General features: G+C 34.7%; 1 protein-coding gene across 1 annotated transcript in view; it reads right to left on the minus strand.

The window, feature by feature from the left end:
- mao (monoamine oxidase) overlaps positions 1-25,561 on the minus strand; it is a 65,159-nt gene that overhangs the window by 19,754 nt on the left and 19,844 nt on the right. The window contains exons 2-3 of the mRNA NM_212827.3: positions 21,113-21,207; positions 17,509-17,646 (exon numbers count right to left, since the gene is read on the minus strand). Coding sequence (NP_997992.2) covers positions 17,509-17,646; positions 21,113-21,207 — 233 coding nt within the window. The remainder of the gene's footprint in view (positions 1-17,508; positions 17,647-21,112; positions 21,208-25,561) is intronic.

Genomic DNA, 25,561 nt, shown 5'->3' on the forward strand with positions numbered 1-25,561 from the left:
TAGGACAGACAAATTATTGACCGCGTCGAATGACAAACCTCTGCAAAACATTTGTCAGCAGCACAGACTTTTTTTGGAGCAGGAGCTATGGTAGTTCTGGCACACTTTGTATCATAAATAAGAGTACAACTTGACCAAAATATGCAACTCAGCAGCTCAGTGATACAGTGTTCTTCTAGTGTTCTATTGTACATGTAAGGGATAATCAATAGCTTGCCGTGCATTAAAGGATTTTAAAGCATGACGTTCAGGTGAAGGACCAAAGGCAGATTAAGAGCCCTATCATACACCCGGCGCAATGTGACGCAATGCGCGACGCAATTGTTGTTTGCTAGTTTCAGCTTGGCGCAAGAGTCGTTTTGACGTTTTCCGCCACGCTGTTAAATAGCAAAGGCATTTGCGCTCATAGGCGTTCTGGTGGCGTGTTGAGGTGTATTGCTGGTGCATTGCTATTTTGAGAAACTATAATAGATTTTTCAAAAGACCAAAACAAAGCCGGTCTATTGTCCAGCACAGAGTGCGTTAGTTGTGCGCCTGGCTTACACACTGCTTAATACACACAAGATTTAGAGCAATACACAAATATCTTTACATATATAAAAATAATTTAAATATTAAGGATTTATAGGATATAATAAGAATATATATATATATATATATATATATATATATATATATATATATATATATATATATATATATATATATATATATATATATATATAGGATATAAATATAAAGGATTAAAATATTACAAAACATATTATTTTTTAGCCTACTTAAATATAAAAACTACAGTCTTCATGCCTTCTTCATCTCTAGAGGCTTTTTTAGTTCATTCATAACAATTTGCTTTTGTATAATGTAATTATTATTAGCAGTATAGGCTAATAATAGGCTAATTGTTGTCTGTGCATACAAGGTTTCCCTATCCACGAGAGCGAAAGTGAAAGTTAATAATTTATCTCTCATTCCCGTGCTGTAGATGCTCTGTTTTCTTGCTAGTGAAATGCTCAGTTTTTCCACTTACACTTACTTTAAGTGATGTAAATAGCAAATGCACCATGGCGCAACGCAACTGACTCTTAAAGGGAATGGGAGATGAGTCTCTGTTTGGTTTATTCTCAAAACACACCTATTAAGAAAATAAACTCAACCCTTTTAGACCATTCGCCATGGCGCAAAGCAGATTTTTCCATCCTTATATTAGCAAAAGTGGATTCTGACACGCCCTAAATGCGTTTGCACCCTGCACTTTGCACTTTGTGCATGGACCGTCAAAATAGAGCCCTTAGTGATTTGGGGGCCCTAAACAATTCCAGCCATTGGGCCCGAAAATTCTAAAATGCACCTTTTGTATTTCAATTTATTTTGAATTGATTTATTTAGCTGTTTTTATTCTTATATCACTCAATCTTCTTTTCTACATTTTTTCTTAATGCTAAATAATAATAAAAACAGCACGTAAAGCATATTGTAAAACTTTTATATGATTTGCTTTCTTGAAATAAATTCACAACTGAAATTGATATATAAACTAATTTGTTTTTAAAACTAAATCTTTACCTAATTTGACTACTGGACAGCTCCATGATTGAGGGTGGGGGACAAATTTGTGCATTTGCGATGTAATAAACGTTAAACTTATTTTTTTAGACCCTCATCATACTAAATATGATGTTATATATAATTTATAGGTCTAATTTATCATTCTAGGTATTCATTGGAGGGCCTCAGATTTCCTGAGGCCATAATCGGCCGCTTACCTAGCTTATTGGTTAAACCCGCCCCTGCAAAGGACCACACAATGTGCTATCAGAGTGTGGCCGCCTTACAAACTTATAAACTTACATATCCTTATACATAAACTACCGATTTGACTTTGACATCACTTTGACATCACAGCAAAGTCTCTATAAGGCAAGTCATTTCACTCAGCAGTCATCTTTGAAGCACCACTCTTGCAGTGTGCTCAGGCATTTTGTTTGAATGGGGAAACATCAAATTCTCTAAAACTGCTTGCCAAGCTTATGATTAAATTAGGAAACACCCATAAAAATAAACAACAACTGTTTCTTCAGTTTCATTTCTAAACGTCCAAATCACACAAAATCTGCAGAAACTCACGTCTGGTCCGAGCCCCTCCCCCAGAGTATCGTCAGTCTAAAGCCATCGCATCCTGTACTAGAAGGCGGGGCTTCATTCACCATATTGACCTTTACACTTTTCATCATTTAAAACTATGCTGACATAACTAGAGTGACATGTCTTGTGTATTCCTTTAGTCTTTGCTGGAACTACCTGTGTGTTTTAACGAAAATAATGCACACCCTCCAGCCAATCAGAATCAAGAATTTCAACAGATTATGGAATAATATGTATTAAATGTGGAAAATGTTCAGCAACAACACTGTGATGCTTGCGTTAGTAAGTGTACATTTTAATAAATTAATAAAAAACAAACATTTAGTTTAAAGCAAAATCATTAGCCCTCCTGTGAAGTTTGTATTATTATTATTTTTAAATATTTCCCAAGTGATGTTAAACAGAGCAAGGAGATTTTCAGAGCATTTCCTATTATTATTATTATTATTATCATCATTATTATTGTTTTTCTTAAGAAAGTCTATAGCTGCATCCCAGATGGTACACTATACACTATGCACTTATGCACTATGTAGTTATGCACTTACACACTCAGCAGCACAGTCAAAAAATGGAACACTAATGGTTTTTTACTAAGCGGAAATTCAAACCGTTTCCCTGCTGACATTTTTGCAGGTTGCCAAATTAGTGAATGACTAAACTACCAAATAACACCTGCAGTGAGTACAAACGCATTCACCATCGGAAGGCGATATGATCACTCTCATAGGAGAATTCTGCTGTTACAATCCAAACTAAATAAAAAAGTCATCCAACTTGTGCACCCGATAGTGCGTGAAGTGTACAACAATACACACTTTTACTCAATTTTACCGGTCGAATAAGTGCATCGTCCGAGTAATTACAGTGCACTTATTCTTTTTAGAATTAAACAAACTTTTTAGAATTGAACAAACAACTTACATTATTTATAATACAAAATGACGTAGAATAGTGCATAAGTATTTCTTTTGGGATACACCTTTTGTTTTTTTAGGTTGGCTAGAATAAAAGGTGTTTTTTTAAATGTGTAGGTTAATATTGTTGCTGTTACACTTCTGTCAATTGCAGTTAAAGCACGAGAGAAATATGTTATCCTAATTAAGTGTCTGCAGTCAGATAAGATATTGAAATATAGCGTCAGTGTTCCAGACGTGTCAGCTGTTATACTGTGCTCTGCAGGCTCTTCAATGCACAATACAATACACAATACATCCCTGCATTATAGAGCAAACCATATTACTGGCAAATTAACAAGTATGCAAGCTATGCAATATCCAAAAATTGGGGGATTGACGCGGGGCCTCCTGGCCTGTCCGCTACACCACTGTGTGTGGTACCATGGTTGTGTTTTTCTGTTATTTCAAAATGCCACTTTATTTTCACTGTGCCACTCTTTTAATCAATGTGTTAGTGGGACAGCATATGTGTGTGTCAAACATTTTGGTGAATTAAATTTGTTTGAGAAGGTAATATATTTAAAAGAAAGGGAAAATGTTGACTTTACCAATGATGAGGCTTCATTTAAATGGCACAAGATGTAAGAGTAATGCCTCGCAGCAGTTTTTTTCTTTCCCTTTAGATCAAATTTCTTAAATTATCAGTGCAGGAGGTGGGGCTGATCAACAGCAGTATTAGTTCAAACTAAAGCTAAAAATTAAGTAAAATAGATTCAAACTATCGTTTCAAAGCTGTCCAAATGTGACTCTTTTTTTATACGCATCAAGCTGCCGACCGGAAGTTCAAAGCATTCTGCTTACACATATACGCAAAACATAATGGGTAATTTATACAGTATTACATAATGGGTCTATACAGTATTACTATTTATACTACAGTGCAGGAATTAAAAGAACATCTTTAAAATAAGCAGGTGCATGCATGATGTCTCTCTAGCAATTATCCACCTTACTATGGTCTGAAGTTGGGTTTAAAAAAAATGTCTTCATTTTCAATTCATGATATGTTACTGTATTTCTCATCCACCTAACACTACAGGAAGACATGTTTAGCTTATTAAGGGACATGACATTTCCATTTCATTTGCGAGGCTACCAGACCAATGCAGCAAAGGACAGTGGATTGCCCAGCATCCAGCAACAGGTCTGTTCCCATGGAGACAGAGAGATGGAGTGAATCTCTTATGATCTCCTGCTTTCAGCCTGAGCAGAGACTAAAGCTATACGCTACTATGACTAACCTCATGCTGCTCTACATCCACGCCACCGCTTACAAGCAATAACATGAGACCACATCCTGTCCACTGCAAATGCATCATCCTCTAAAGCAGCATTCTGCTCGCCTGTGTAAAGTATAGAAATTTTGTGAAATTGGAAAAACATTCTTTTAAAAACATCAGAACTTGTGAACTTATGTTTTTGGATTGATATTTGCTTATTGATAAGTTAATACTGATTTGGGTTACACTTTACATTAAGGTTTCATGTGTTGGTATCTCCATTTATCATCTTCATTAGTTAACATGAAAAAAACCTTTCTGAAGCATTTATGTATGTGATCCAATCTAAATGCAGGTTTATTAACAGGATGGTCAGACAGGCAACAGTCAACAGGGTCAAACAGATGTACATATGCAATCCAGAGTCGTAGTCATTAAACCGGGGAATGGTCAGTAAAGGCAGCAAGAAATGTAAACAAACAAGGTGAGGGTCAAAACACGACAAAGCTAGGCAAGGGAAATGTGTCGTAATGTTCACAGTCACAGTATAACAAGACTCAGCACTGATGTATGTATGTGCTGTTTGAAAAGTTCTTGTAATCAGTCTTTGAGCAGTCGTGATATGGAACAGGTGTGTGTGTTTGGTGCATGACAATATATGTAGTCCATGTAATGGCAGATTTGTAGTCTATATAGCAATCCGCATGCATACCAGTGATCTGCAAGGATAGATCGGTGGTGATTGTGACAGATCAACATTAACAAACAGAACTTTTTGATTTTAATTACTATATGTTTTATATTCACTTTATTTCAGACTCTTAGTCCTCGTCCATGTTAAATACCCTGTATTAGTTATCAAATAGTTGTAACTGTCATAACAAAAGTAATACTGTAGAACATTTGTGGTTTAATTAATAACTTTGAGTGCTAAATGAATACAAATGTTTTTGTAATAAAAACTACAATCTACAATTACTGCAATCTTTATGGTGTTAAATGGAACTATTACTATTTACTCAATGTACAGAAAACAATAATGCTAAAAAGATGTGGACACAGCTATTTATGAACCTAATCTTACTGAATATGCTTTTGTAGAAGTTTCCTGGTCGGACGCACATTTCATCGGAGGGGAGTAACTATATGAATCACTCAACACGGCTATTGCTACCTTATTTAACATCTAAAAATGCATATCTTAAATGTTACTCATGAAATGGAAAGGGACGGCAGAGATGCATGTGGTAGATGGTAGGTTTTCTCCAAATTTATTTGAAATACTAGAGGAAAACATTATTTAAAATATGTCCAAATATGCCAAATATGTTATTTTTAAATTCTACAGGAATTAAGTAACAGCTTGAAACAAATAACTAGGGTGAGTCACGTAATACCAGCATGATCTTAGTTCCCTCAGATGGCGTGCGATCTGTTCTTCTTGCTCCTCTAAAGTCAAAACAGTCAAAAATCTAATATAAGTCAGTATATATCCAATTCAAATGATTTAATGGTAACACTTTACAGTAAGGTTGATTAGTTAATGCATTTACTAACATGAACTAATCATGAACAACACATGTGCAGCATTTATTAATCATAACTGAACATTTACTAATGCATTATTAACATTCAAGTCCATGCTTGTTAACATTAGTTAATGCACCATGAGTTAACGTGAACTAACAATGAACTACTGTATTTTCATTAACTAACGTTAACTAACATGAACAAATACCGTAGTAAATGTATTGTTCATTGTTTGTTCATCTTAGTAAATGAATTAATTAACATTTACTAATGAACCTTATTGTAAGATAATATCATTGATATCAATATCAATAACAGATTAATATAATTTATATATATATATATATATATATATATATATATATATATATATATATATATATATATATATATATATATATATATATATATATATATATATAAAGTTTACTATAAATTATAAACAATACTCTTGAAATTTTACACTGGAAATGTTCCTAGAGTATTTTTTGTAAATTTTGTAATTCCTCAATATGAATATACGTGTACTCTAATTTTGGTGTATTAGTATTGCTCAGAAACCACTAATATAAATGAACAGTAAGGCAAACACTTTATTAATTTTTAATAACTCTGCCTTTGCACAACTTTTAAACCATAATAATATTGATAAGCTAAGGCTGCTTGAAAGTACAGGGTTGCTCACGTACCAAGGCAGAGGAAACTGGGTCTGGCCTTTAGGATTACAGCTACAGAAAAGCTGATTACACGGGCGCCTTGGCTGCATGCTCACCTTAATTATAAAACGGTCTGCTCATTGTAAGGCCCTTATTGGCTAATACTGGCTTGAGGCCAATGTGTGATTGCTAAGTAACAGGTGATACTATAAAAGCAGTTGTAAAACTTTCAACAAATCGCACAGATGTACTGTAGATGCGATCGAGTGCATGATGGGCTGATAAAACTGCTCTACAATTCTCTTTTACAATACACACAGTTCAGGGAAAGTAGAAAGTCTTCAGATAACATCCAGGATGAACACAAAAGGTGGATTACTTTACTATGACTGGAGTCAACACAGCTCAGATTGTAAAAGATGAATTCATTTCATTCTTCCGTGACAAAGCATAAATGTAATAGTGAGTTATATTGATTATTCTGCAAAAAATTTCAGGCCAAAAGAATAACAATGTAAAAAGCGGTGTGCTAACATAGTGAATCTGCAAATCTGGCATGACCCTAATTTGAAAACTGCATTGGGAAATCCTCAGTTTCATGTGATATTTCCAGATTGTACAGGATTCTTTTCTTTTTAAGGAAAATTTACTAAGTAACAGTGTAGAATCTGAAATTTGTGATAACCTGTGTGTGCTTTAAATGCATTCAATTTTAATTTATGTGGTTGTTTTTTTGTTTTAATATTTTTGCATTGATCATTTCAGTTATGGCTATAATCATTTATACATCTTAGTTATTCATTTAGAGATCCATTTATTTGATTAATATTTTAATTGATTTGTGTTTATCATTTATTATATTAATTAGTTATTAATTTGATTTCCTTATTTGATATATTTCTTATTACTTGTTTCTGCTTTTAGCGCTTTTTTTTTTTAGTCTTATAGTGATGGTGTTTCATGAAATGTTCCTTTCCACTAATCTGCCTATATTTTAAGGTCTTTTGGGTTGATGTAAAAAAACATTAGTTATATTTGTGCTGTTCAGGTGAAGTATGAGAGCGCATGCAACTACGATTATTTAATAAACTCTGCTCATTCATTATAATCACTTTGTCTCTTGGCTCTGCTATTCTCTGGCTTCCTTCCACAGTCAACACCTACACTCACTGGCCACTTTATTAGGTACACCTGTCCAACTGCTCGTTAACGCAAATTTCTAATCAGCCAATCACATGGCAGCACCTCAGGGCATTAAGGCATGTAGATATGGTCAAGACGATCTGCTGCAGTTCAAACCGAGCATCAGAATGGGAAAGAAAGGTGATTTAATATACTTTGAACATGGCATGATTGTTAGTGCCAGATGGGCTGATTTGAGTATTTCAGAAACTGCTGATCTACTGGGATTTTCACGCACAACCATCTCTAGGGTTTCCAGATAATGGTCCGAAAAAGAAAAAAATATCCAGTGAGCAGCAGTTCTGTGGGCGCAAATGCCTTGCTGATGCCAGAGGTCAGAGGAGAATGACCAGACAGGTTCCTGATAATAAAAAGGCAACAGTAACTCAAATAACAACTCGTTACAACTGAGGTATGCAGAAGAGCATCTCTGAACGCACAACATGTCAAACCTTGAGGCAGATGGGCTACAGCAGCAGAAGACCACACTAGATGCCACTCCTGTCAGCTAAGCACACGAAATTAAGGCTACATTTCTCTCTTCTTAGACTGATTTCTTAAACATGAGAATTAGTTAACTGTATTCAAGTGGCCTCCACAGTCAAATGATCTCAATCCAATATAGCATCTTTGGTATGTGTTGAAAAGAGAGATTCGCATCATGGATGTGCAGCTAAAAAATCCGCAGCAACTGCGTGATGCTATCAAGTCAATGTGGACCAAAATCTCTGAGTATATTTCTAGTACCTTGTTGAATTTAAATTAAGGCAGTTCTAAAGGGAAAAGTGGGTCCAACCCAGTACTAGTAAGATGTACCCTAAAAAAGTGGCCGGTGAGTGTATATTAATAGTAGACTGCTAATTTAGTTAAATACTGGTTAACAAGTTTGGGTATTGGAAACTCTGCTGACTTGTTGTCCAAATAACTGAACTGACATTTCCTGACAAGATCTGGCATCCAGATCTGGATCTTATTTATTTGGCATGAAGAGTGTGATTTAACAACAGTAATGTTGTGTGTAATAAACTGTAGCTGTTTGTAGAAATAAAATACCAAAGTGTATAATAAATAGACTCATTTTCTCCCAAAGTAAAAGACAAGTCTGAACTGTCTAAAATGTGATGTCATTGATGTAGTTTTAATTATATAGGTTTGGAAAAATCTGCATAAGGTTCATATATGAAAAGCTAGTACTGTATCTTGTATCTGATAATTTGATTAAAAAATACCACTATAAAAAAAGCTAATGAATATTATCTACTAATCTCTAAAATATGTACTAGTACCAAATGGTGTACATACTATTCAAAACTGAACAGTATCTAAATAGATTTAAATGATAGATCCCTACAGAAGTCAATGGCAGTAAAACAAACAACATATGAGTTATGTTACACGTCACTATTAGTTAAAAGTCACTGTTAAAATAAGCCCTAATATCTAACAAATAAATAAACAATACTAAAAAATAAATATATTGGATCTAATAACTAAAAACTAGTATCTAGTGAATAAGAACTACCTGTAGTACATAATGAATAAGTACTATCCATCGATCACCTCTAGTATCTAATGAATAGGTACTAGTATCTTGAAAAGGTAGTACCAGTATCTAATGAAAAGATACTAGGAGCTAACAAAAAGCACTAGCTAATCATGAATAAGTACTCGTAGCATGAACACAGATGATAATATGTTTTGTAGATTAAATGTCAAAGAGGTCTGCCATACAGTAATTGGTCTTTAATTAGTTTGATCTATCCCTATAGCAAAAAAATAAATAAAATAAATAAAAAAAATACTGTAATGCAACATTTGCTTCCCTCAAGAGGGTGAAAAAACCCTGACATCATTTCTCTGAACTGAAGTGTTCTGGTTATGAAATGAGAAGGAAACGCCCTGATCCTGAAGACAGAGGCAGATGGAGAGAAAGTGAGTGTGTCCCCTCAATCCTGATAGCAATTGTCTTTTGATGAGGAGTGCTGCCATGGTAACCCACAGGGATGCTCTGATCATGAGATATAACAGCACAAGGAGAGAGGGGAATATATACTAACACAAGCACACACAGAAATCATTAATCATTACGACTGACACTTTCACATTCATTCCATTTAAATCAAAACATGTACAAAAAGCAGCCTGTGGCAAGACAGAGTATAATGAAAAAGCAAAAATGAAATGTGATGCTGCATAGCTCTTGGCTTTGTGTCTCTGACCAGCATTTTGCCTTCAGATGCACATGCATTCCTTAAAAATGAATATCAGATATGTGTTCATAACCATTTTCCTATTGATCTGTTTGCGTTTGGGTGTATTCTGACAAAATATGGTGATTTGGTACTGATTTTGAAAATGATTGCACTGTCATTCCTCACACACCAAGAGTCAAGAACCAAAGATAGTGTTTTATGGAAATCATCATCTCCCAGCAGTAATCAACAACAAAATAAATTTAAATAAAAGGGCATTTCTGCATTTATAAAAACTTTTCAAAAGCTGAGGTCAGTAAGACTTATTATTTTTTAAATAAAATAAAGTCTATTCAGCAAAATTACATTAAATAAACTAAAAGTTGAAGCACTTAAATGATATAATGCATTATAATGCACCTATTATCACAGTCACCAGCGATCTAACCCATGCAGATCACTAGAGAACTACACAATAATCTGCAAAATACATATCCAGTCATGCACCACTCACACACCTTGCCTAGATCCACATGATTGCAAGCAGTCACAGCTGAAGCTGTTCAGGACTAATTACACAGACTACATACACCTCTCCAACACGCACACGTTGCTTGTCTTGTTAAACAGTATTGTGAACATCACGACGTGTTTTCCTTGCCTTGCTTTGCCTTGTTTCTGACCCTTGCTTTGTTTTAATTGTTCATGTTGCTTGTTTCCTGTCTGTTAACCCTCTGCCAGTTTTATGACCGCAACTTTGGATTGCCTGTTTACATCTGTTTGCCGCTGTGTTGACCGTTGCTTGCCTTACCACTCAATAAACCTGCATTTGGATGCGCACCTCCCTTGTCAGCGTCTACTTCAATTTACTCATATAATTCCTTTCATTTCAAATAATCAACAAAAAAATAATATAATATAATATAATATAATATAATATAATATAATATAATATAATATAATATAATATAATATAATATAATATAATATAATATAATATAATATAATATAATATAAAGCTGGCAGCTAGCAGGGCTCGATTTGGACCACGTTTATGATATTTTATGTTGCTTTTCCAATCAGTCCTCATTTATTGTATCTGCACAGAAATCAGCAGCCACCACATTCCGCTAAACATCTCTTTTCAGACAACAGTTTGACCTACATCTTTAACAAGGTTGTTCAACTTTCTCAATCCTGTTTTTAATATTAAGAGGATTTAGGATATTGAAACCGAAAGCAAAGTGAAAGTTTTGAATCTGACAAACATTTAGCATCAACCAAAGCCTGCAGTTATAATGTAGAAACAAAAAGATATGATGGGATAGTAATACAAAATGAAGGACTTTGGGAAACAAGCCAAAGGGCCTTTTTCCATGGCAACAAAAATCCGGCTTCAACCTGAACACTCCAATGAATCCTTACCACAACCTTTCCCTTCATGTACACTGCTTTCCAGAGTGTGTGTACATGTATGTGTGTGTGAGCTTCACCAATCTCCAACTGAAGCACCCTGTTGATCCACTTTAAAACCACCTTATGCATTCCTCTTATGAAATATGACCACAGAAAGCAGTAAAGCTCACATTATAAAGAGCAGCTCTAAGAATCTAGTGATTTATCCTCGTAATAGCATGGTCAGTGCAGAGAAGAAGACAGAATCTACAGCCAAATCTAATAAGGTCATGCAGCGTGCATGTGCTAAGGGCAGTGATGCGTCTACTCAAATTGGATATGGGGCAGGAGGAGGGGAGGCTGGTGTCTTGAGTTCCGTCCTTCTTACCCACTCCAAGCATCTGAAACCATATTACAGACTTCCTTCAGGCAGCGATTAGCATCTCCAGCACACTAATGTGAAGGAGGGACTCTGTATTGAACGCTGTTCAGCTGAGCGCACTGGGCCTTGCTCTGACTTCCTGCGCATTTAGACATGAGCGTGCTCAAACAAAAGGCCGTATTGTTAGCCAAAGCTCTGTTTTTAGGCGTTGAGAAGGGAATTTGAGGCAATGGGAAAAATGGTTTGAAATTTTGCTGTAATTAGTCTATTGCTATGTGTATATAACAATATTAAGGGTATACTATCCCATAATGACACTCCTTGACTTTGTATGTTTTTTTTAAAGACAGGAAACAAAAAAGGAGCAGTATTGTGAAACTCATCATATTGCAAAATGCTGGATATATAGATTAAATGATTTTATTCACCATTAATCTGAAGAGGTACAAGAGCAATTCCATGCAAAGCACAACCTTGCCATAAAAAATTGTTTTTAACGATATAACGAAACCCTTTCTAAGTTTTTGTGTAGGCTTGTATTTTACAGTACTGTTAAAATACTCTAAATGTCTTTGTATGTGTTTTCAAACAATTACAGTTTATTTGATTTACCTGTCACACAGGAGCCAATTTCACATCTGGCGCATCCATAATAGAGAGATGTCACATCCATAACAACGTTTTTTCCTCATAAATGCAAAATAAAATAAACTCAATTATTTTTTTTTGTTCTATAGTGAGCCGACTCTTAAGCTTTTGATTAATATTGTTTCCTTTGGACTGTGCAGTTGATGGATTCAGATTTATGTCTTACAATCTATCTCAAGCATTGCTCAATGTTTATGTTTTTCTCATTATCCTTACTTTATTAATATGCTTATTTGAGTCAGTATTTAACCTTGAAATGATTTTGACTAATGAATAAAGTTAACGCATTGTTTAATATAAGAATGCTCAGTACATTTGCCTGTCTCTTTGTAACTCTATTTTCAGGAACCACCAAACCAGGTCAGAGGTCATGAAGATCTCGAGTGGAACTGAAGGGCTTGATGATTGAAATCGACTGTTTTCCTATGTGTATTGCTATGTGTTAATGCTGTCTAAAGTGATTTTGATATTATTATTTTGTGTTAATTCTGTTTAAAGTGACTTATCTTTTATTCAAGATAGACTTTGTGTAGTAAGAATATAGTATCCTAAATGTAGATTATACCGTATTTTTAACCAGATTTATAAAGACGGCTGAGAGTGCACTCAACCTCGGGTAAGATACAGATTGTACTTTGAGTGTGTGTGTGTTCTTTTCGATTGTAGATCATTTCACAGGTCTGGGGTTAGCTCTAAACAGCCTAGTAGATGTCTGACGTTTGTGTGCTTGAGATATTGAGATATCGTTCAGAGTTGTACGCACACACTCATGTGAAAATTTTCTAAGTCTATCTGTACTTTAACCAATCAGGTTAAAACACGTATGAATGGCGCAGTTAATAAAGTTATGTTAGAAAATAATTGTTGTTGTTCTATGTTCTGTGATTGTAAGCAGAGCGGCCTAGGAACTCATTGCAAGTGTTGAAGCTGGCTTCTGCTGCACTGTTAACCCTTACTGTAGATTATGCAGTAAATAACTGTAAAATAGCCAGTGTTTTGCTGTATTAAAAGGAAACAGTATTTTACTGTAAAAGGAGCAGGATTTGTATGAAATTTTGTAGTGCAAAGAATAAATTACAGTAATTTACTTTATGTACCCATTACAGATAGTTACTGTGATAATAAATGGTAAATTACAGCTCAACCATTACTACCCCATGTACTGCTTTATGTTGCTATATATATATATATATATATATATATATATATATATATATATATATATATATATATACTGTTAAGTTTTGGTATGTGTATGGTCAGTATTGAGGAGAAAGTGAGACAATGCATTGATGATAAGCTAAATTTCTCTGCAGCCATCTCTGTGTTTTCTTTGGTTCCTTTTATGTTTTTAACATTGAGTATCAGGAGTCAACCAATGTCAATGTCACAGAGCTAATTAAAAGGTAAAGATATCGACGAGATGCATTTAAAGGCAAAAATATTCACACAGAGCAACCAAATTATCACAATCATTTTTATAACTTTGTTTACTTTTCTATAATTAATTTAATTTGCCTAGTTTAGCCAATAGTTAAGCTTTTAAATTGCACTTTAAGCTGAATATTAGTATTTTGCTAATTAACTACTAAAAATTTGTTATTTAAAAAATGTGTTAAACAGCACGTACATACATTTTCGCAGAGACTCAATGAATTTGTTTGGAAAACTTCAAATGAAGTTGGTAAAAATGGCATTAACAGTATAGTATAAAGACTTTCCTAAATAAATGTATTAATCAGGTTATTTGTTTTTTATTATTATTATTATTACTACAGGTTTGGAACAACATGAGGATCAGATTATTTATTTATTTTTTATTTTTTTGCTTTGGATGACGTTTGTATATTGTTTGTATATTATTGTTTTTATTCAGTGATATGTGCATGATTGTGATAAATGTAGGCAATTCCTTTGAAAATATGCTATGTACCAAGGATGTCAAACTCCTGGAGGGCCGCAGCCCAGCAGAATTTAGTTCCAGCCCTGCTTCAACACACTACCTTTAGATTTAGTTTGATCAGGTGTGTTTAATTAGTATAACTGCACTGTTACTCTGTAGATTGTGCAGTAAATAACTGCAAAATAGCCAGTGTTTTGCTGTAATAAAAGAAAACATTTATTATTTATTAACACATTATTTTACTGTGAAAGGAGTAGACTTTGTATGAAATTGTGTAGTGCAAAGAATTAATTCCAATAAATTCTCTGATGGTTTATGTTGCTATTTATAGAGAAGTGCATTTTAAAGGCAGAAAATAATGATTTAGGCATCACCATATACTCCCACAGGCTGTCTGTCTTATTCTAAACACAAAGGTGTTAGAAATAGTTTTCAGAAAATGCTGGCCCTTTAAGGGAGTCAGGTGTTTGATTTGTTTACTGCTGAGTGCGCTCTATTCTCTGTCCATCAATTCAGATGTAGAGTCTGATATGTTTTAGGCTTTAAATAAGAATCTATAATGAGTAAGTAAAATGTGTTCAAATGTTTTTGAGGGTTTCTAAAATAAGGCTGTGTTTTAAGTTATATTGTTGTTATCTTGAACTGTGTACTTGAAAGCTACATTGTTAGCTAGTTAGCCTCTCCTCATATAACTTCTTACATTACTTTTGTTTAAGTATTTATTGGATATTGCATACTGCCATAATGTACAGATGCTAACAGTTGTATGTATCTTTCTGGCAACTAAGCCAAAATTAAATTCCTTCATCTCAGTAAGGTAACTTGTGCACATCATCACAGGGAATCACAAAAACATGATACACATAGCCATCCACACACAAAAGCTCCACTGTCCGGTCCCAGGTTGTGAGTTTGTTGCTAAGTATTTTTCAGAGCAGTGTTTCCATCTATGAATTTATATTAGAAACAATAATAAAGTTTGTTGTCATGAGAGAATTATAACAATAAAAGATTGGATCCTTTGGTTTTTCGGTGTTGCCAACTTTATTTTTTATAATTACTTTAAACTTTTTATTGAGATTTAACACAGTTTTTAATTATTTAAAACTTTAAACTTTAAAATAATTATGTTGTGTTTTTTGCTGTTCATTTGCTGATCTACCTTCCTGCAGATTTTAGTTGCTATTCATTTCAAACACACCTAAATCAATTAATTAGGACCTGAACACCACTTGATAATTACAGGCAGGTGTGTTTGATATGGGTAGCAACTGAAATCTGCAGGAAGGTAGATATCCAGGAACAGGATTGAGCACCACTGCTGTATACCATGGGGGTCAAACTCCAAGTTCCTGGAGAACTGCAGGGCAGCAGAGTTTAGTACCCACCCTGCTTCAACATTACCTGTAGATTTCTAACAAGCCTTAATTAGTTTGATCAGGTGTGTTTAATTAGAGTTACAGCTTAAAGTCCCGGTCACACTGCACTTTTCTCCCTGTAGACTTTGCTTTTTCAATCTCTAATTATTTTGTTTAATTCCACTACTCGCTGTGTTTAATTCCACTTCGCAGTGCAGTATGACAGAATTTTGCTTGCTCAAATGTTAGTGTGACCGCAGCCTAACTGTGCAGACCTGTAATATGCAAGACAATATTTATATCTGCTGATTTCTTAATTTTGTTATACTTTTTCTGTTATTTATTTGTTTCGTGCCAAAACAATAAAATTTGTCTGAAAAATGTTATGCCTTCTATTTTTAAATAACAGCTAAGAATACTGATTAATTTTAGTAACACTACAATAACTATATAAGACATACTATTAATGTGTATGCAGTATAATGCTGTGATTTTTAACACTACAATACAGTAATTAACTGTACACAGTTTCCAGTTAGTTACCACTGCTGCTCTATTACAGTAATTAACTGGCAACACTATTGCCAGCTACTCCCTGTATCGGTTCAGTTACAGTAAATAACTGGCAACACTGTTGCCAGCCACTCACTGTAATGGTTCAGTTACAGTAGAACACTGGCAACACTGTTGCCAGCCACTCACTGTAATGGTTCAGTTACAGTAATTAACTGGCAACACTGTTGCCAGTTACTTACTGTAACCAAACTTTTGTTGCCAGTGTTCTACTGTAAAAAACCCTGGTAAGGTCTAACAGTGTGATGAAACTGCAAACTATCTTCATTAAACTTTCTTTTTAATTGAATCTCTTCTTTATCTGACAGATTGGTCATTTTTTGGGTTCAAACTATTAATTATCCCTACACAGTTTAATTCACAGAATTTCTACAGAATTTCTAAAGTATTTTGTATACTGTAAACTCACAAATTTCCATGATGCATTCTTTTTTCCTCATTTAAAATGTAAAAAAATGTTTACAGATTGATATTTTTCAGATCCCATAACTCTGTGGTTAAAAATAAGCAGATGTTTCAATATAATGTACACATATACTTTATCGTTTGAGATTTTACTGCAAAAGTCACATCCAAAATGCTGGAATTGCTCATAACATCTGTTTAAGTGTATTTTTTGTTGTTGTAGTTTAATGCACACGTAAACTGCATAATATAATGTAATATGATAAGATATGATATAATACACAGTTGAAGACAGAATCTTCAGCCCCCCTTAGATTTTTTTTCTTCTTTTTTAAATATTTCCCAAATTATGTTTAACAGAGCAAGAAAATTTTCACAGTATGTCTGATGATATTTGTTCTTCTGTATAATGTCTTATTTGTTTTATTTAGGCTAGAATAATTTATTTTTTTCAAACTATTTTAAGGAAAAAATGATTAGCCCCTTTCAGCTATATTTTTTTCCAATAGTCAACAGAACAAACCATCGTTATTGATTACCTAGATAACCTAATTAAGCCTTTAAATGTCACCTTAAACAGTATAGAAGTGTCTTGAAAAATCTCTAGAAAAATATTATTTACTGTCATCATGGCAAAGATAAAATGAATCAGTTATTAGAAATGAGTTATTAAAAATATTATGTTTAGAATTGTGTTTAAAAAATCCTCTCTCCGTTAACAAAAATTGGGGAAAAAATAAATAGGGAGGCTAATAATTCAGAGGGGGCTAATAAATCTGACTTCAACTAATATAATATAATATAATATAATGTAATGTAATGTAATGTAATGTAATGTAATGTAATATAATATAATATAATATAATACAATACAATACAATATAATATAATATAATATAATATAATATAATATAATATAATATAATATAATAATGTGTGTGTATCTCTACTGAGGTTTACCTTCACATAATGAACAAGAGACTCCTCTTCATTGACTTTGTATGTTTTCACCCCATACTGTTTGGCTATTCTTAGAATGCGGTTTTGAGTTGGTCCAATGTACGCTCCTCCCAGATCCACCCATTTGGTCTCCTTATTCTGAAATTACACAGGTGATAAAGTTGTTAGTGAAACTCAGACAAGCCACAAAATGACCAAATAAAGAAAGTGTCAGAATAATAGACAGCAGATTCCCTTCTACTTATAGGTAGCCTACCAGCTACCACTATACAACTTGAAACTTGATTTTGCATGGTCACAATAATAATATTAAAGGCTATTCCTGTCTTGGCAACATGAATCCATAGTTTACCTATCTGTCAGAGGTCTGTAACTCATGACTCAAAATCAGGAAAATATAAATAGTCTGAGGGATGTCAGTTTGTGTGAAATTGACAAAAAGTATTTTCTTGATAATTATAAGACATCTTGCTAGGCGTTTTGTGCTGGTACTGCTGATTTAAGATTAAAATAGTGAGCTGACTCCCCCCAAAAAAGTTTAATGTTTTTATAAAAGCTTCATCTAAAGTGCTAATTAATGAAAGTATAGATGGCTCAAGCTTGTGAGTTCAGTGTTCTCCGGTTCCACTTGTTCTGATCTGGCAAAGGATTTAAGTATGTCAATTTCTGCAGCAGCTTATCAACAGAGTGAAAAGACATCAAAAGCAAGTCCATATTTGCTAATGAAACTGCAGTGTAGCAGATCTAAAAGTATGTTAGAGTTCGCTCTCTTTTTCAGCAACACTGGTTCTAGGTGTTTTTTTAATTTTGTCCAGCGAGATTTGATTTAAAGAAAAGAACTCTATTAAAATCTGCAAAATACAAAGATATAAGAATGTGTACTTAATGGCTTTAATGAGGAAAAAGACATGCATAAATATACTTAGTTTAGTCCTTTATTTATCAGGGGTCACCACAGTGGAATGAACCGACAACTAGTCCGGCATTTGTTTTATGCAGCGGATGCCTTTCCATCCACAATCCAGTACTGGGAAACACTCATACACTTTCACATTCACACACATACACTACGGCCAATTTAGTTAATTCAATTCACTTATAGCGCATGTCTTTGGACTGTGGGTGCACGTGATTTTGCCATGGGTTGGGCTAAATTCATTCATTCATTTTCTTGTCGGCTTAGGCCCCGTTTACACTAATGCGTTTTAGTTTGAAAACGCATAAGTTTTGCTACGGTTACGCCATCCGTCCACACTATGCCGGAGTTCTCAAGCGCCGAAAACGGAGCGTTTCGAAAACGCTGGAGAGGCCGTTTTCATTCTAAAACGCTGCTGCTCCGTCTCAGTGTGGATGGGGAAAGACGGAGACATCTGAAAACGGAGGCGGGGCTGCAGACATTCGCCTCTCTGATTGGGGCTTTTCCTCAATATTAAGTAGCCTAACACACAGTTCAGTCCTGAATCTTCTCCGTGTAAGTTCAGACTTCGCAAGTTTGATCAAGGCTGCATCTCTTCTTCTCAGTTTGATATGGAAAACATACCGAGGACACGCGTCAATCTTCACAGGGAACAGTGTACTTTATAACTTCATTCACATCACCTTGGCTACGTTGTTTCACTTTCTCAACAATAAAATGTAAACTTGATATAAGGAACTGCCTATTTTCATTTTAATATTAACAACTAAACAGACAGCAGAAATGTTGAGGCGTCGTGCTGCATGAGCGTCATCTTCACTGTGTGCATATTTATAACAAAACGGAGCCAATAACAACTGCCTCCTTTCAATTTCAGTGAAAATACGAAACATACCCTCTCTTTTGCTGAATATCAGTTTTAATAATCGATAATGGCCATTATAAAAGTATAACATACAATAAGTTTATACATTATAGGAAATAAAGGCAAGCGATCAGTCAATATACAGAATGTAGGCTACGTGCTTACATTAATCATTAACTTATCTTTGCGCTCAGCCAAAACACGTTACCTGAGAACAAGTAATAGATTCCAATGACCAAAGTCAGGGAATATGTCGTTAGATAAAGACAACAAGATGAATGAAATATCACGTTTAATAAATATAGTGAGATTAGATCCAGCGGGAGATGCTTGATGAGAAGTCCGACTAGCAGAGCTCTCATCTGGGTAGATGGGCTCCAGCGATTGCCAAAGTGTGTGTGTGTGGTCACGTGATGTGCGTTTTCAGCGTTTTGGTGTGGACGGAGAGCAGTTCAGAAACGCTGGGTAAAACGCGAGTGTGAACGCGGATCGTTTTCATTCTAAAACGCCGTTTTAAAACTAAAACGCACTAGTGTAAACGGGGCCTTAGTCCCTTTATTAATCTGGGGTCGCCACACCGGAATGAACCGCCAACTTATCCAGCAAGTTTTTACGCAGCGGATGCTCATCTCTAGGAAAGGGTTGGGCTAAATATTATCCCTTAATAGTAGAAATACTAAAGTTTTTTTTGACCACCCCTTGTCGTTTTAAACAATATCACAACGGCAAACGCATCAAGTATAAAAGCTTCGTCTGTTTCGTGAGGTGCGCATGCAGTCAGCAGTGCGGCACCAGGCGAAAGTATGAATCAGCCTTAAGACAACTCAGGTGTCATTAATGCATTCACAGTCATTAATTTGCTTTATTAATCAGAGGTCGACACAGTGGAATGAACTACCAACTTATCCAGCACATGTTTTAAGCAGCGGATGCTCTTCCAGCCACAACCCAACACTGGAAAACACCCACACACTTGTAAGAAAAAATGATGATGATGAAGAAAATCTCAATGAAGATGTTTATTCAGCATAGCAGTCTCAAAATACATGGCAGTACCTTGGGTTCACTGGAGTCAGAATGAACCTTGAACATTCTTAAACTCAAACCTTTATACTGTTTTTGATGTTGCCTTTAGATGTTAATGAAGTTGCTCCTTGGCTGTTGACCCAGCTGTTCTCCCTATCTCTCCATGTTAATGCAGTTTCAACACCATTGATGAGATGATTCTTTGTGCACCACACCCATCCCCATTCTACAATTGTTACCATTTGATCGAAATGTAGTCACTTTAATCAATGCAGAGACAAGACCTTGTTGACTTCTCTTTTCTCTCATAAGTCAACCCTTTTGGGAAATGAGCATCAATTTACCATTTAGAGTGGAAGTTGGGTCAAGGCAGACTCATTTCTTACACACTCTTGCACACACTTACATACACTATGACCAATTTAGCATATCCAATTCACCTGTGGGGTGACTGTGGGGGAAACCAAAGCACCTGAAGGAAACCCACGCGTACACGGGGAGAACATGCAAACTCCACACAGAAATGCCAACTGACCCAGCTGGGGCTCGCATTTACATTGTATACAATTTACAATTACATAAATAATTGATGAAAATACAACTTTAAATATTTAAAACATATACACAGTGACTTAATACTAACATGATTTTTCTTGTTTGCAGTATCACACAATGTGGTCAGCAGACCTATCTTCTTATCTTATTATCACACATGTAAAAGCAGACTGTGGATGTCGCAGTAAAGTAATTTCATTTGCTTTTCATTTGCTTCATTTGATTTCAGATGAGTATCTTACCTGAACAGTGTAGGTTCTTCCACCAACACGGCTTCTGGCTTCCAGGACCACAGGATTCAGGCCGCTGTCCACCAGCAGCTTGGCGGCACTCAGACCTGGAAATCAGAAGGAAAAACAGAATATATAAATGTGATAATATCTGAAAGATTTGTCTTTGAGACAGACCATTTTTATTGTGGGGACATCAGGAAATAAAGAGAACAAAAAGGGAAAGAAATCTGAACCTGTGTCATCAGCATGGTCACAACTCAGCATTTTGGCTAGCCACTAAGACATACATACTGTATCTCCAAAAATGTAGAGAATGAACTGAGATGTGGTCTGTAACTGTATTCAAACTGTAACTGTCCTGAAAATATTAAAATCTATTCCTGTCTTGACAGCATAGTTCCTGTCTGACTGTGCAGCTACAAATGAGAGTGCTGTCACTGGTTTTCTATTGTGTGTGATATCATGACTGGCCTACACTATAAATAACATCTACTCTAGCTCTATTTGACCTCTTCTGAACAACACAAAAGACACAAAAGACAAGATTGTCTGGCTTGTACAATGTACTAAAAATGGGGAAACAGACTCTAAGATCTGAACTGAAAAAGATGTCAGATGACCAGCCCAGAGGGACAGACTGACATTTTCCTACACCAAAAAGTAGTAAAAAAATCAATTTAAAGAAAAGTACAATTAAACATCAATTAAATTAACCTTGGGGTGTTATATCAGGGTTTCTGCAGACTTTTTAAGACAATTACAAATGAAATTTCAGACTTATACAGGGCTAAATGCTAAGGATTTTTTCAAGGACCAGTGGAAAGGTTTCTACTTTCCCCATTAAAATTCAAATTTAGATCTTTCTAAGCCACATATTTAAAATAATATGTAAAAACTTCAGTTTTAAAAAACAATAAACTTAATTTATTTTGTGTACATCAGTGTCCTCACCAGGTAGCTATAAATATCAGGACTTTTAAACAAATGTTATTGTAATAATCAATAATTAAACCATATGTTTAAATGAATTAAGACCTACAACCCCATATTTAGGTGAATTTAAGACTTTATAAGGCCTAACACTTTGTGTAAAATTTGTAACATTTTAAGTTTAAGTATAAATTGATTATACTTTGAGTTAATAATAGAAAGATAAGGACTCCCTGTATATTTCTATTATAAGCTCAAATGAACCAAAACACTCAGTGTAAAGACTTTTGCAGGACAAGACGAACTCTGTGAATGTTGGGCGTTTTCTTTTCTGTGGAAAACTGCAGGGCTCGACGACAAAGTATTTTTAAGGCAGACCTGGTTTGGCCTGTAGCTCTTACTTGCCCTGCAAGTATTTGACAAGAACAACCACAAACACTTTAATACTACTGTACCACAGCTTAACAGTCTCCATGTCTTTTGGCATACAGCACAGCACAGTCACACAACTAATTCTATCCATATCTTTCTACCAATTCTTTCTTATCCCGATAGGCTGACACTATTGTGCTGACACATAATTTACCCAGATTGAAGAGACATAACCAAGCATATTTTTAAATTACAAAAAAAGTTATTGGCTTCCAATACTTGATAGTGAAGAAATATACATGTCAAACAAAATTAATTCCAGTGACTGGTCATTTAGCTATGCATTAATGCACATACTGTAATGTTGTAAATAATACAAATCACTGAGACTCCTATTTAAACCCCTGAGGGTGTGCAGTGATTATAGTGTAACAGCAATAAACCAAGAGTTTCCTCCAAAGCTCTGTTCAAAACTGAAAGCCAGAAGTGAGAACTAGGTTCCCTGCAAGGAAAAATCACAAGTCAAACATCAATTCATTGGAGTTTCCTCTGTCTGAACACACACACATAAGCACTTCCTCTCCTTTCAGGGGAAGTAAAACTGCTCCAGTGAATTTCTCATGACTTCTTACAATATTCTATAAGTGAGTTGAGACAAAAACTACAGTAGGACAATTCTAGATGCCACTCAGCTACAATAGTAGATAAATATAGTAGATCATCATAAAATCATCATGATATCATTTTTAAAGTATGGTAATTAGTAATAGCAAAATAGTATTTAATGTAATATTCTTTTATATTTATTGGCATTTTACCTTATGACTATTAATATATGAATTTAAAGATTACATGTAAAACTACTGCACATGATTTAGAAAAAAAAAGTATTTAAAACAATAATTGAATAAAAATGTCTCAATTTAAATTTAAATTGCAGCACATCAAAATAGCATTAAATGTATGTTTACTAAATATCAAAAACCCATAAAAAAGTTTAACCTATTTTCTTAAATGCTGTGCGCTTACAGCCGCAGTGATGTGACAATGCAGCTGATGACATCTGAGGCCAAAGCATGACCTTAGGAGCTTATATAATACTACAAACTGCCTTTGATATGTGGAAAAAGTGGCAGCCGCCCAGACAAACAGCTTACACAAACACACGGTCCAACCATCTGAAAGATTCCAAACCATTTAGGTTTTGTATCCAGCAATGACCCACATCATGCAGCGCTATGAACACAAAAAAAGACCCTGCAGATGCTTGCGAAGTCTGATATCTGACAGCTTTGAAATGTTTGTTTTACTAAATAACGTTTTGGTTGAGCGACAGACCTAGAAAGAAATCAAATGTAAACCTCTACGGCTTTGTTCACACTAATGCAATTTGGTTCTCGAATCTAATCTTTCCATTTTGCAAGTGTGAAAATCTGATCTGCTTGTTCAGACAGCGTAGTCAATATTACGTTTCTATATCAGTTACTATAGAAATGTGTGAGCACCCTGTCAAGAGTCTCATACAACATCTGAAAGTGGCTGTCAGTGTGGGAAAAGAGGATGAAAAACTGGTCATTTTGTTTGGCCTCATGTCCATCATTATGTGTTGCTTTCATGCTAAACGCACAATAAGACCAGGCACTGGATAGTGTAGTCCAACATCTTTTTAACATCTTGAGTAGGGCTGGCCGATAAAAGGATACATAATTAAAATAATAACTATGTTAATATATTTTTCCTTTTCCTAAAATTATAGTATAAGGTCAATAAATATTCAGTTGTTTAAATGTTCAAATAAAAAAACAAATCTTCATTCCCTTCTAACATTTCAAATGGGAAATGTATGTTTCTTTATTTCAGTATTGATTGGTATGAAGGTAATAATTTTACAACTTTTATTGATTTCTTGTTTTTAATCCAAACTAATACAAATCTAACAAGATCGCTTTTTAAATTTATGTTGTTTTCTGTTGATACGTGAACTTCACTAAACATTATTTGCAGCACAAATGTCATCAAATAATGGGAATAAGCTTTGAAATCAAGTGTATGGCGACATGGTGGCTCAGTAGTTAACACTGTTGCCTCACAGCAAGAAGGTCACTTGGCATTTCTGTGTGGATTTTGCATGTTCTCCCTGTGTTGGCGTGGGTTTCCAATGGGTGCTCCAGTTTCTCCCACAGTCCAAAGACATGCGCTACAGGTGAACTGAATAATCTAAATTGGGCATTGTTTGTGCGACAGTGTTTGTATGGATGTTTCCCAGTACTGGGTTGCAGCTGGAAGGGCATCCGCTGCGTAAAAAATTGGAATAGTTGTCGGTTCATTCTGCTGTGGCGACCCCTGATGAATAAAGAGACTACGCCGAAGGAAAATGAATGAATAAATGAAATTAAGTTTATTATGAAATATAAACAGTAAATGTGGTTTTCCCTCTCTAATGTGAAATGAAGCAACCATCTCTTCATCTTCACTAGTTTCGGACACAGTTTCGGTACGGTTTGGAATATATGTTCACTAAAAAAAAACAAATATAGCTAAACTAAACTGTCAAATAAAAAAAATGTTTTCAAAGTCAATGATTGCATTGTGCAAAAGATTTATTGAATGTTTACGTTCCATAAGTGATTGAATTCTTGTCAAGTCGAGCACGTTGACATATTTGAGAAATTTCACTTGATTACACATCACTTTCACTTTCATGTAAAAGCATCAGCATCACTAACTTCAGCACTCACTGATAGGCCAGCCAGATTCAAATATGCATAGAGCCGGTTGAGAAAGTAATACAAACAAAGGATTTAGGCAACATTTAAATTTAAATGCAAAAAAAAATAAAAAATTGATCCATGGAGGTTGTACCGAGCAGATCAATATTATATTGAGTATTGCGTCATCCCTAGTCTTTACTACTTATAACACAAAATAAACAAATGAGACTATATGTAATGTCTCATGTAATCTGTTAATTAGTTTTGAAATAAAAATGCCTGTATACACTGTCAAGTAATATTACATTTAAATAAAAGCTATTTTATTCATATAATAATAATAATACATTTTATTTAAAGGCGCCTTTCTGAAAACTCAAGGACACCGTACAATCAACAAGAGCAATAAAAAACAAGAGAAATAATAAAAAATACACAGCAATGT

This window comes from Danio rerio, chromosome 9 (genome assembly GCF_049306965.1).
Source record: "Danio rerio strain Tuebingen ecotype United States chromosome 9, GRCz12tu, whole genome shotgun sequence".
Lineage (NCBI taxonomy): Eukaryota > Metazoa > Chordata > Actinopteri > Cypriniformes > Danionidae > Danio > Danio rerio.